Source organism: Ovis aries, chromosome 1 (assembly GCF_016772045.2).
Source record: "Ovis aries strain OAR_USU_Benz2616 breed Rambouillet chromosome 1, ARS-UI_Ramb_v3.0, whole genome shotgun sequence".
NCBI classification, from domain to species: Eukaryota; Metazoa; Chordata; class Mammalia; order Artiodactyla; family Bovidae; genus Ovis; species Ovis aries.
Genome location: NC_056054.1, coordinates 198,248,304 through 198,262,017, shown reverse-complemented (window position 1 = coordinate 198,262,017; position 13,714 = coordinate 198,248,304). Strand labels below are relative to the sequence as shown.

The 13,714-nt window shown below is 41.7% G+C and overlaps 1 protein-coding gene across 11 annotated transcripts in view; it reads left to right on the top strand.

Moving 5' to 3' along the window:
• Positions 1–12,437, top strand: part of TP63 (tumor protein p63) — a 264,867-nt gene extending 252,430 nt beyond the window's left edge. For 7 of the 11 annotated variants that reach the window (XM_060419332.1, XM_060419328.1, XM_027957355.3 and 4 more), the window contains 4 exons: positions 1,979–2,136; positions 4,474–4,618; positions 6,220–6,313; positions 9,236–12,437. In XM_060419332.1, the coding sequence (XP_060275315.1) occupies positions 1,979–2,136; positions 4,474–4,618; positions 6,220–6,313; positions 9,236–9,532 (694 nt within the window). In that variant the 3' untranslated portion in view covers positions 9,533–12,437. The remainder of the gene's footprint in view (positions 1–1,978; positions 2,137–4,473; positions 4,619–6,219; positions 6,314–9,235) is intronic. The other 4 variants (XM_027957366.3, XM_060419362.1, XM_060419359.1 and 1 more) reach the window with 2 other exon arrangements.
• The last annotated feature ends 1,277 nt before the right edge of the window (positions 12,438–13,714 follow it).

The following is a 13,714-nucleotide window of genomic DNA, read 5'->3' as shown; positions in this document are numbered from 1 at the left end:
TAAAATACAGCTGAATTGTCAATTGCATGTTAATTGTTGTGTTCATTTATGCAAATATAGCCTATTATTTGAATTCCTCTAGCCAAGGCTCATTCAGTGATACGGATGGAGGCTTCTATGTTTTGTGTAATTATGGAGGATGCAGAGTGGCAGCTTTGAAGTCCAAGCCTAGCACTTCTGTAGCACTCAGGTGTTAGAGCCACTTGTTATTTTTTCAGACATTATTATACCGTGCTTGTTTGGAACTTGGATTCATGTACAGAGCCTTCTAAATCTGATATACACACAAACAAAACTTGATTATGCAAGTTTGTATGGCTCCAACAGGGAGGAGACAAATAGGAACAAAATAATACATCTTATTTGAAAAGTGTCATAGGGGAGGTTTTCCCCTTTTACATGCTCAACCCAATCTTCATTTTATGGGCACAGATTACTCACTGTAAATGTCTGATAGTGTCTGATAGTGTGTACAATTCTTGCTCATCTTATCTTGTTCAGTTATCGCCATTGCTCTACAAGGTTGGTTGGATTATAATCACCATATATCCTCTATTCTATGAGCTTCTCAAAGATGAGATAATTTCTTATGAGTTTCCCCATGTCTAGCATCTAACTCATGCAGTAAGTATATATATATATTTAGTTTACATACATTTTAGTTTTCTGGTGAGGGGTGTTTACTGGCTTGCACAGAGACCTATAGCTTTCTAATATATGCTGAAGGAAGACTCAAGTCTTGAATTTCTGACTCTATATCCCCTAATTCTGGTAGAAATCACTAGTTTAAAGTCAGGAATGGCAGCTGAATAGGGAATATCATATATAATATAATACATAGTGCCATGTACATTCTCAGTGGCTGCAGTCCTGTCTGACTGTTTGTGACACCATGGACCATAGCCCACCAGGCTCCTCTGTCCATGGGATTTTCCCAGCAAGAATACTAGAGGGGGTTGCCATGCCCACCACCAGAGGATCTTCCTGACCCAGAGATTGAACCCCTGTCTTCTGCATCTCCTGCACTGCAGGCAGGTTCTTTACCACTGTGCCCAGGGAAGCCATAATACATAGTAGGACAAACCAGTTCTAGTTAGTTTGCAAATCGAAGTCATGCTGAATGGAAAACTGTGCTTCTTCTTCCCTTTGTAAGAGACACAGATTTGATCTCTCAGTGGGGAAGATCCCCTGGAGTAGGAAATGGCAACCCACTCCAGTGTTCTTGACTGAAAAATTCTGTGGACAGAGGAACCTGGCAGGCTACAGTTTATGGGGTCATAAAGAGTCGAACACAACTGAGTACCTGCACGCACACACACACACACACACACATGCCCCAGAGACTTGTGGAAGCTTAACAGAACAGTTGTTTGGACTCTCAGATTCCCTCTGTGCAGAGAGGCCGTTGGTATTCTGATGGGCTCCCTCATGGCCCAGGAACAGCTAAGCTGAGAAGGCATGTTTCCATGTTGAGGCCTCTGCATGATGGCTGCCAAATGCCCTGTTTGATTGGCTTTATGGATACTTTCTACATATCCCAAATTGCCAAGCTCCAGCTATAGGCGCAACACCTCGGCCACAATTTGAGCTCACCATCTCCATGTCTTTCATAAGCCTTTGGGTCTTCACTCAGTTCTTTTCCCTTTTTGATTTTCACCTTGAGAGGGATGGAGAAAACAAAAGGGGGAAAAGAAGATGCAATGATTTCCCCTCTCACAAAGGAGATGCTTTAGGAAGATACTCATCTCTGTCCTGTAGTCACATAGGAAACATATGATATGATGATAGCTTTGTGATCCCTGCCAAAGCAGGAGAGGTTCTCAGATGGAAACACAAATAAGTTCCTGTCATTGCGCTGGAGGAATATTTTTACACCTGTATAGTTAGGGCCATGTTTTAATCTGAGACCTGTTGGAAATGACCGGTCCCCACTCCTCAGCATCCTGTGCTTACCATACTTCCATGTTTGTGTTCCCAGGACCTCGATGCAGTCTCAGTCTTCCTACGGTAACAGCTCCCCACCTCTGAACAAAATGAACAGCATGAACAAGCTGCCTTCCGTGAGCCAGCTTATCAACCCTCAGCAGCGCAACGCCCTCACTCCCACCACCATTCCTGATGGCATGGGAGCCAACAGTAAGAACATCTCCCTTGAGCTGCAGCTGGAGGACCAGCAGGGCTAGTGTAGTGGAAGACTCTGCTCTGGGATCAGGGAAGCTTGCTCTGAAGCTGTATGGGAGGCACAAAGAGACAGGACAGATCGAAGCTGAGTGGCTTAAATTTCTCTTGGGCAAAGTTGTCTCACTTTTAAGATCTGTGACTCATTGCAAAGCACATTGGTAGAGATGGAGAAGGCTGTTCCTTTAGTAGGGATAAGGATATCTGTAGAAAGAACAGTCTGCTTCCTGCCAACCTGGATGGGGACCCACCTTCTACAATCTTTGAGATTATTGGTAGGAAACCTGGCCAACTTGTTGGAAGCAGCATAGTGCGGTGGACTTAAAATCTAGAGAAAACAGATTGTAGTCTGGACTCCATTGCAGTATTAGCTGTGTAACTCTGGACAAGTCACCTCTCTGATCTAATGCTCAATTTTCATTCATAAAATTATCATTCTGCACACTTAACAGTTTATCAGTCTGTGACTCCACACTTTTGGTCTTCTCAACTCGTCCCCTTCATCCCATACACAGTTATTAAAGAATCAACATAGGGAAAGGAGCCTCCCTTTTATTTACTCACACACAGATTCCTCATATCAACTAAGTATAACTATAAGAGAAAATGTGTGAATTGAGCCTGGAAATGGATGATGATCAGTACATAGGTTTGCTGTGAATATAATTAGCTTGTCCACTAGAACTTAATCTAGCAGAGTGGATATCCAAACTTGAAAGAAAAAAAAAAAAGATAGCAAACACACAGTGAGATGGTAAAAATACAGAAGGGTTACAAAGCCTAAATACATCCCATGTGTCTTGTAATCACCCTCATAAAGCAGTGCCTCAGTCTTATCCTAGAAATCCTCATGTTTTTTATCAATCCTTCAAATTTGCGTTTCACTGTTGCCTTGTAGAGACTGGGTTTTCTTTTTTTTTAACTTTTATTTAATATTGGAGTATAGCTGATTAACAGTGTCTTGACAGTTTCAAGGTATACAGCAAAGGGACTCAGCTACACATATACATGTACCCATTCTCCTCCAAACTCTGCTCCCATCCAGGCAGGGAGGCTCGGATTGTGACTCTCTCTGGTTCTGATAGTACCTGTTCAGACTGTATTGACATCAGAGGTATATGAGGTTTGGTTCCTTGGTGTGGCAATGCAGACATTAGAGCCAGACCACTCTCTGACTAGTGACAAATACATCCTAGGACTAAACCTGACCCCTCAATAGGTCTACTACTTTGGCAATAAAAGGAGAAGGAACCATTTATTATTTTTTTTTTTTTGCTTTCTCTCTGATGAGATCTTAGAGTCCTCAACTTTGTTTTGAGATGACAAAATAGGGATAGTGGTAATGATCCTTCACATTTGTGTAACAGTTTGTGTCCTTTTTTCCTTATTTATGCTTAATTTTCCTCTGATGGCATCAGGAAAGTCAGAGGGGAACTGATGAGATGTTCTTGGCCTGTGCTCACTAGCTGACTAGCTGGTGGTAGAGGCCTTTCCCCTTTGGTAAACTATAATTCACTAAAATAGAAGCAAATTACCTTCATCTTTTTGTGGACATGTTATTGTGCTTTATATTCTTTTATACCTAAAAACAAAATCTGTTTCATAATTATTATTGGTATTGAGCTTTTCTTCTCTATAAGTGAGTGAAACCAGTCCAAGTTGGTGTTGTTCCCAAACATAATCCTGAAATGGACCAGAAAAAAAAGAGCTAGGGTCTTTCATTGCCTCCTTCCTTCTGAGACATTTGGTTCCCTACAAATACTGCAGTGAATTCTCTCATTCCCAAACCAGTAGCCAAAGGGCCCTTCTCATTCATGAATTTGTTCATTTGTTCAGATAATTTAAGTTTCTGGGCATCTGCTCTATGCCAGGCACTGTGCTTGGGTCTCCGGAGAACCAGACATGTATCAGGTCTAATCTCCATGCTTAAAGAGATTAGCCTAGTGAAGGAGGCAGAAATATAACTCAGGAAGGCAAATACAAGGAGAATGGTATTAACATCAGGAGCAGCAAGTATTAGAAGGAGACAGAGCAGTAGAAGTAGAAAACAAAATGGGAAGAGATTGTTCCAAGAGCATGTACCATGGTCACGAAGTATGTCATTAGTTTGGAGTTTGGTAACTCTTCTGTTCAGTGAGATGCAGGGTGCTTAGAGGGGTGTAGTAAGAGATAAGACTGGAAAGGAAGGCTGGTAGAGTAGGCCCTTGGTAACGTTAAACCAGGTGAGATGGACCACTGGGATGCTGGTATGTGATAACAGCAGTAACCCTCTCTGTTCCTCCTGCTTCTGTTCAGTTCCTATGATGGGCACCCACATGCCAATGGCTGGAGACATGAATGGACTCAGCCCTACCCAAGCCCTCCCTCCCCCACTCTCCATGCCATCCACCTCCCACTGCACCCCCCCACCTCCGTACCCCACAGATTGCAGCCTTGTCAGGTGAGTCCACAGCATGTCCCCTGGGGGCCTGTCCTAAGCATCTCTGGGTGGTGGAGGGTGGACACTGTCAAAGTGAATAGCATAGTTGGAAAGAAAGAAGCAACCCTGTGGTTCAAGTTCAGTTATCTGTAATCTATGGAGTCACCAGTAGTATTTAATCAAAGTAACCATAATAATCAACATGGGAAAAAGTGAAAATGTGAGTTTATAGGCGTATAAGCGTCCATGCCTGTTTTCTCCATCTTCACTTACTCCCTTACTCCTCCATCATATTTTTACAGTCAGTGTGACCTTTAAATTGGTGCTCAGGGCTGGGGTTCCCAAAAGGGCAGTCAACTTGCTATCTTGCTCCCTTTCCTGCTCTCTAGGCCTCATAGCTCTCAACCACCATGGGATCACTATTTTGAAGCTGAATGTCCATCAAAAAGTTTGAATGCTAGCAAAAATGACAGGGACTCTCAAGAAGCCAGTGGCCTCTTCTGCTTTGTCATATGAGAAACAGGGACATTCCAGGAAAGGGAGCTCAGATAGCTAGAAGAAAGAAAGCCATGAAGCCTAGAAGTTTGTTTCCAGCAGAGGCAAGTGTAGGTGTCCACATCTCATGCCTGTCACCTGGCATCTGCTCGTGCTTCATGTGCAGAAGGACTTTCTCACTTGGCTGCTGGAATAATAGGTGTTGGTGCCCACATGATTGATCCAGCAGCATTAGCAGTGTCGGTCAGAAAGACGGCCAAGTGCATGTCTCATCCCATCCAGTATTTGGCTCTGTGATGATTGTGGTACTGATCTGAGACCAGGAAAGAAAAGAAGGGGATCTGTATTCTGAAGAGGACATAAATCAGAGAGCATTGATGACTTCACAGTATAGTGGCCCACAATTTTTCCTTAGCCACATAAACCATTCTCAGAAACCTCAGATACAGACAATCAAAGTGGAGACGCTATTTTTGAAGTAAAGAGCCAGGAGGCAAGAGGACTGGAAACCTGAGCACTGGACTCCTTCCTTTCACCCTCTGCAATGGCTCCTAAGGCACTGACATGCAACCCCTGGAACTCCACTCATCCATCATTTGAAAAATCTCTGCTCTGCAGGAATCCTTGAACAGTTGACTTTAATCTCTGTAGATCTAAATTAAAGTTCATGTCACTGCTGCTGCTGCTGCTGCTGCTGCTAAGTCGCTTCAGTCGTGTCCGACTCTGTGCGACCCCATAGACGGCAGCCCACCAGGCTCCCCCATCCCTGGGATTCTCCAGGCGAGAACACTGGAGTGGGGTGCCATTTCCTTCTCTAACGCATGAAGGTGAAAGGTGAAAGTGAAGTCGCTCAGTCGTGTCCGACTCTTAGCGACCCCATGGACTGTAGCCCACCAAGCTCCTCCATCCATGGGATTTTCCAGGCAAGAGTACTGGAGTGGGGTGCCATTGCCTTCTAATCACCCCCAAACCTCCAATCCAAAGCCCCACATATACTTTATATACCCCTAGTCTCTTCTGTAGGGCATCCCAGGGAAAAATGTTGGGTTTTCCTTTATCTTGCCAATGCAGTTGGGGTGAACTTTCTTTTTCTGTTTCCTCCTTCCTCTTCCCTCCTCCCTCTGCAGTTTCTTAGCAAGGTTGGGCTGTTCATCATGTCTGGACTATTTCACGACCCAGGGGCTGACCACCATCTATCAGATTGAGCATTACTCCATGGATGTAAGTAACTGTTAGACTTTTCTCTTGAGTTTTATTTCTTAATCTCCTCCCTCTGGTGACATCCACCTTGTAATTGAATTCCCTGTTTCTCAATCCTCAATTTTGATGAAACCCATAACCATATTAGAAAGATCCCCAGACCTCCACCTCTACATTTGAGAAGCTCAGGACTCAGCCATCCTCAGCTTGTCTGATCAGTCAGCAGTCTTCTATTACATGCATACTATGTGCAGAGTAGGAAAAAGATCTGATTCCCACCTTCAAGGAATATATGATCTCTGAAGACTTCAGAGGACTTTCTGGAAGTTCTCATTAATTGGTGTAAGATCCCAGGGAGGATAGCAAGAAGGTAGTGATGTCATTCTCACTTTAAAACATGGGGGGACAACAGTATAGTCATTTGTCTGGATTAGTTGATGTCAGAACCAGGAATAGAACCCTGAGGTGTAAGCTTCTGGCCTTTCACCCTATTAATTGAACTTTTCTGCCTTTCCTTAAAATAGGACATGATAGGGGATTGAGCTGTGTCTCTCAATAAGAACCATATGTTTGTTCATGATCAAATCTACCAGAATAGGGTCCAGGCATCCCTGACCCCTGGGAAAGATCACTGGTTATGGGTTCAAGTCCCAGCCGTGCTTTTTAGTGGTGATAAGAACATGGTGTAATCACTTTGCTTCTCTGGGTCTCAGTTAATCAAATTGGGTTCAAAATCACTGCCTTCTGTCTTTGATAGCCTTTAGAGCAACCTGGATGGGAGGGAACTTATTCTTGCTTCTACAGTACCTCTTGAACTACTGCTCACGTGGGAGGGAGCTCATTTCATTCTGGTTTACAGCAATCTGGTTTTTCTCCCAGGCTACGCTATATGCTGCTCTGTTTGGGGTTCACTGTCCTCCCTTCTAGCTTCCAGAGGGCCCTTTGGGCTGGTGGAAGAAGAGATTCTCTGCCTCTGCTGCTGCTTCTGTAGTTGAGACCTCTTTTTGCCCCCCTCCTTGAGCACCGATGCCAGAGACAGCCCATGCAGTGTAAGAACACCCCTGCCCTATGGTAATGAGCATATGCTGTACTGCCCCTATGCCTGCCCTTCTTCACCCCTCAACCACCCCTGGCTGCTGCTCCCTAATGGAAGAAATTGCAAGTAAAAGACACATAGAAAGCTTTAGGAATACGTTCCAATAGGTTTCTGAGAACTTCACAATGATGTCCATCCATTGAAGGCAGTTTGACACAAGTCATTGTGTTGCACTATGTTTGAGAACCTTACATGATGGAACAGGAACTTTGTCCCTTCCTTGTATTTTTAGTTTTGTCTTCCACTTCTCCCCAGTGGGGACTGTGTCAGGATGCCTGTTTGGTTTTTAGGATCTGCCGATGCTCTCCACAAGTCCATCTCTGCTGGTGTTAGCTAGGTCCTGAGCCAGGCTCTGGGCTACAGCTATCCCGCCCATCAGGATAAGTTCAGATCTATCCAGAGAGTAATGCAGTTCAATGGAGCCTAGTTTTCAGAGAGTTTGGGATTTATTTGGAGTTTCAGAAGCATACAGAGGTATGCTGACTTATCTATTTGTGGAGTAACTTCTTTATAATATATTCTCCTGCTAGAATAGGAAATTAGAGTACTCATCCTGCTCATTTCCAAATTAAGAAATATTGGGAGGCTATCTAATTTCTGCATCCTCACTTCAGCTTCTTGTTCATCACTGGAAATAGACACTTACTTTTCATCTTGTCTCTCAACACCAGTCTTAGTTATTTCACATACTTCCCTGGAAAGAATATGGTTAAATTTCAGTGTTTTTATAAGTGTTCCCTCTAAGATGCAAGAATGGGTTAATCATGATATAACATAGTAATAATACAGATGACTGAGATTTACATAGTATGCTTTATAATGTGCAATATACTTTCACATCCACATTAGCATATGAGTCCACATTATATGTTGACCTAAAAAGGAATTGTATCCCATTTTGTTAATGAGGAAACTGAGGCCAGTAGGAAATAAATGACTTGAGGGAGGTCTAGAGCTAGCTAGTCAGTGACAGAATAAGAGCTTCTGCCAAGGTCTTCTGATGCCAAGCACAATGTTCTTTCTACCTACCATGCTGCTCCATAAAAAAATGCCAGCCATCACTAAAACAGGCTAATGAAGAGCTAATGCAGATAAACAGAGATGCTACCACAGTTAGTTAAGATCAATCATCTTTGTAATGCCTTCTGCCCCCATCCATAGAACATGGACACATACTGTGTGTTTTGATACCATGATTGATCCAAACACCAAAAGACCTTTTGACCATTAGGACAGTTACAGGTTCAGAGGCTGTCCTGAGTTCCCAGTTCATTCACTTAATTGTATAATTTTAGATTTATTGACGTCTCTGATCTTCAGCTTTTCCGTCTATAAAATAGGCATAATAATACCAACCACAAATCTTAGCATTAAATAGGAAGATGAATAAAAAATGATTAATTGGATGCCTGGCATGTTGAAAGTATTTAGTATCTGTAATTTTTTTCCCTATCTCCTCATATGAGAAATGGTAGCATTCTATTAATATCTTTCTTCTAGTGATTAGAGCCAGGTAGATTTGAGAGTTGCCAGATTCCTTTACCTGATGTCTTTGGGGATTTTTGTTCTGTGATCTAAATATTACCTCTATTTTACCAATGAGGAAATGGAGACCAACAGAGCATAAATAAAATACTCTACAAGAAGAGATGACACCTCAAGGCTATATCTCTGTGCTTCGTTACATATATCTTGAAGCTTCATAAAGAGCTGATTTTATTGTCGAATTTAGAGTTCAATAAATGCAGGTCAATTAAAGCCAAGCATTGGGGAGCCAAATGGTGTGTACTGAATGTTAATTTTTCTCTTTGTCCTAATTCTCCTGGATTCACTTCCCTATTGCACAGGATTTGGCAAGTCTAAAAATCCCTGAGCAATTCCGACATGCCATCTGGAAAGGCATCCTGGACCACCGGCAGCTCCACGACTTCTCCTCCCCGCCCCACCTCCTGCGGACCCCAAGTGGTGCCTCCACAGTCAGCGTAGGCTCCAGTGAGACCCGGGGTGAGCGTGTCATTGACGCTGTGCGCTTCACCCTCCGCCAGACCATCTCCTTCCCACCCCGAGACGAGTGGAATGATTTCAACTTTGACATGGATGCTCGTCGCAACAAGCAACAACGTATCAAAGAAGAGGGGGAGTGAGCTGAGCAGTTGTGGTGCCCTCTTCCCAGTTTCCCATCTGCCTACCCCCTATTCCCCCACCCCCACAACAAGGCACTCTTGCTTGTCCAGCCAAGCATTCTCCTTAGCTCCTCTCCTTCCTCTTTTCGGTCTGGTTCCTTAAGGGAAGGAGAAATAAGAGGCTACGTTTTACCTAATGTCTGACCTAGTGCCTGATTCTGTTTTCTGGCTTTAAGCCTTCAGCTCCCTTGTTTGCAGGACCGAAATTGTCATGGCTATGCAGAAGTGAGCAAAAAAGCAGTGGGTGTCTCCTTAAGCGGCAGAGAGCTCTCATTGACTTTTATAAAGCATTTTCACCCTTATAGTCTAAGACTATGCATATAAATATATAAATATACAGTATGTATTTTTGGGTGGGGGCATTGAGTATTGCTTAAAATGTAATTTAAAGGAAAAAAATGGAGTTGCACTTATCACCTTTTTTTTTCTTTCTAATTTACTTGTTTTGGATGGCTTATCTATGGGCCTTCTCTCAAAGTCAGCCATGAATGGTAGTAGGTATCTAGATCTTGATAGTGTATGTGAGTGACAATGACATGTAGGTGCCTTCAGTTCTTTTGATGCTAAACACATGTTACATCCAACCTTTGGTTTGATCTATTTGTTATTATGTGGGTGAGACTGGATACCTATGTACACGATTCTCTACGTTGGTGTATTTTATGTTACTGATATCTCTGCTACTGATGGTGGTTGCCTTCGGGGTGATATAGCTCAATTACAAGAAAAAGTCCATGTTTACACTCTCACTCACCAGAAGAAAAGCAATATCCTCCCTTGCTCTTGGTTGGGATTGGGGAATGTGAATAACGGCCAAAATCCTTAAAAAGTCATTGCAGCCAGTTCAGTAGCAACTGACACCATGTGTCCTGGTATATCAGCAATCTCCTCATATTTACTTAACTCTCAGTATTTATTGGCAAAGCATTAGCTGCCAGTACAAAAGCTTGGAAACTAAATTTCACAACTAGATTGATTAACTCAATTACATATTTGCTACCCTTGCTTAAGGTTAGCAAATTAAGGTTGATTTGATTGGGATGAATGCACCTGTCTAGTTCTTGCAATAAACCTTTAATATGTATTAAGAATATCCAGGAAAAACAGGAATCTTACAGAGATATTGCATCTCTGCTAAACAGTAAGAGATCTCAGTAAACCATGAATTGAAGCACTTGGAAGACTCTTTGAAACATAAATAGTATTATTTGGTAAATGTTTCCTCTAGTGACCCTCACATTCTATAAAATTCTGCTTATAAAGGCTTGTTGATCTTTTTGTCTTCAGGGTTTAAAATAGGGGTATTGATTTGGAAAATGTAAAATTATGAGATCAGTTTTACTGTAGCATTAGTTGTATCACTGCATCACTAATCTTTTTGAATACTATTAGTTTTACTTAGATTGAAAGTCACTGTGAGAACCCAACTTCCCGTCCATCTCTCTTCTGGACTGTGCACATGCATAAAAATATCCCAGCAGATCAGAGGGCAAGCTTACCATTGGAGATGTTGCTTGAACCACATAAGCTGAGACTTGTCTTCAGATTCAAAAATAAAAGTGTAAATGGAGATATTCCTGTACATCTTTTAGAAACATACTTCATAGCAGATACTTTTTTTTTCAAACCACAAAACCAAGTATTTTGTATATATTGCTAATGAGCTCTTTTAAAAGCCTGCTGTGCCTTTTGGTAAAGGGCTATCATTGCACATAAGCATCCAATTTTATTTTAAAGTGCAAAAGGGCTAATGTGGCTCAAAAATATATGAGTTTCACCTGAAAAGTGTATATATATTTTGTGTGTGAAATTGCATACATTGTGTTTTATTATCTTTCTCTTCTTGGGATAGTGGGTTTTCCAGAACCATCGTTGAGATTTTTTTTTATTATTATTATTGTTTTTGTATTTTCATGGAAACACCATTTAGTGAAACTACAATGTCAAATTAAAAAAAAAATGCCATTACTGTAAGATGGGGGGAAGGGAAAGTTGTTTTTTTATTATTTTTTTTAATTTTGTATGTTAAAGAGAGTGAGTCCTTGATTTCAAAGTTTTATTGTGCATAAATGATAATAAGCACTGCTAATATGTGGAACAAGCATGCAGGTTTGAAAGCCTATTGATGGGAAGAATGAAAGCCATGCCTTTGCAATGCTAGAAGGACAAATGGCTTCCTGGACTGTCCTGAGTGTTTGAATAAACATAGGACATCTGAGCTATCTCAGCACTATTCGGGTAGCACTAAGGACTCAAATTCCTGTACTGTATGTACATCATGGGTTTGGCATGAGCCAAAGCGAGGCACAACTACTGGCCTCTCACATCCTGGTTGCAACTTAATGTTTTTTGAGTGTATGAGTAATTAGCGTAAGGGGAGAAAGAATATTAAGGACAGACAAGGGGGCATGGGCTTAATGGAGTTCTAATGTGGCCTCATTACAATACATTACAGTTGGCTGAAGAATGGATACATTTTTGTTTGACATTGATTAGAAATGGAAATGGAAGATAGAACTTTCTTCATTAAATCCATTTACCTTTTGTTTTCTTGATATTCCCCTAAAATACAGTATGTGGGGTGTTGAATGTTTAAGGGTTACATTTTTTTATTATTTTTATAATTGTGAAAATTAAGTCAACGCCAAATGTTTTATATGCTTTCTTAATGTTTTTGAAAGTTGGTTTTTTTTTTCCTTATAGATGTGATGCTTTTTTTTTTTTTTTTTTTTAAGTTTCAGTTGCTTGTCTTTTGGAATTTGGGGCAATGGGCTTTGGATGACCCAGAGGCAAATCCACAAGCCACTTAATGTTTGCCAGGACATGCAATAAAATTAAAAAAATAAATAAAATTTGCATTGAGAAATGGTGTTGATGTATGCATCTGTCTGTCTGCCTGCCTGTCTGGCCTTTGGCCTTATTTTTATTGAGGTAGAGGAAAAGATGCCAAGGATCCCCAAGAAACATTAGAGAGATTCAAATATTAACAGTTAACAAAAAAAAATCATTATTTTCTTATTTTAGCCAGTCTAAAAACCGGGAGGTGGCTCATGTGGTAAAGAGTCTGCCTGCAATGCAGGAGACCTGGGTTCAATCCCTGAGTCAGGAAGATCCCTTGGAGAAGGGAATGGCAACCCACTCCAGCATTCTTGCCTAGAGAATCCCATGGACAGAGAAGCCTGGTGGGCTATAGGAGTTACAGAGTCTGATACAACTGAGTGATTCACACTACACTACTACACTTATATACCTGCTTTGGCACATAAGACACTCACAGATGTAATATGTTATTTGACTGAGGTCAGAATGAGTTTGCTTTGGAACAAGGACTGAAAAGTGAAAGTGAAGTCGCTCAGTCATGTCCAAATCTTTGCGACCCCATGGACTGTAGCCTACCAGGCTCCTCCCACCATGGGATTCTCCAGGCAAGAGTACTGGAGAGGGTTGCCATTTCCTTCTCTAGGAACAAGGACTAGACTTCAGATATTCCTAATGTCTAATTTAGTGACTTCCATGGTGCTCAGCAAGGACTTCCTCAGGACTGCAGGCTTAGATGCAGATGGCCCTGACTGTATGTGGGAACAGCATTGCAGTTGGTGGGCTCTGGTCTGGGCATGTTCCCCTTTAAATTGTTAAATATCACCTTTCAGAAACAACTTTCAGCATAACATATATAATATACAATATTTATATATATTGTTCCCGTGGTGGCTCAGATGGTAAAGAATCCACCTGCAAAGTGGGAGACCTGTGTTCAGTCCCTGGGTTGGGAAGATCCCTTGGAGGAGGGCATGGCAATCCACTCCAGTATTCTTGCCTGGAGAATCCCTATGGACAGAAGAGCCTGGTGGGCTACAGTCCATGGGGTCGCAAAGATGTCTGAGCTACTAAGCGCTGTGTTTTTTCTATTTATAGATGTAATCACATTATGAATAGATGCATTCTTATAGGTAAGGCTGTTTCAGCTTAAATTAGGGGTACTGAAAGACTCCAATTCTTATTTCTTGAAATTTAAATGTTAGATCCCCTAAAATGACAGGGTTAAGATAATGGGCTGCCAGAAAAAGAAGAAATAGCAGTGAAAATGGTTAATCCTTAATATACTATTAAGGCACTTTGGACTCAGTTGTCATTTATCTCTTT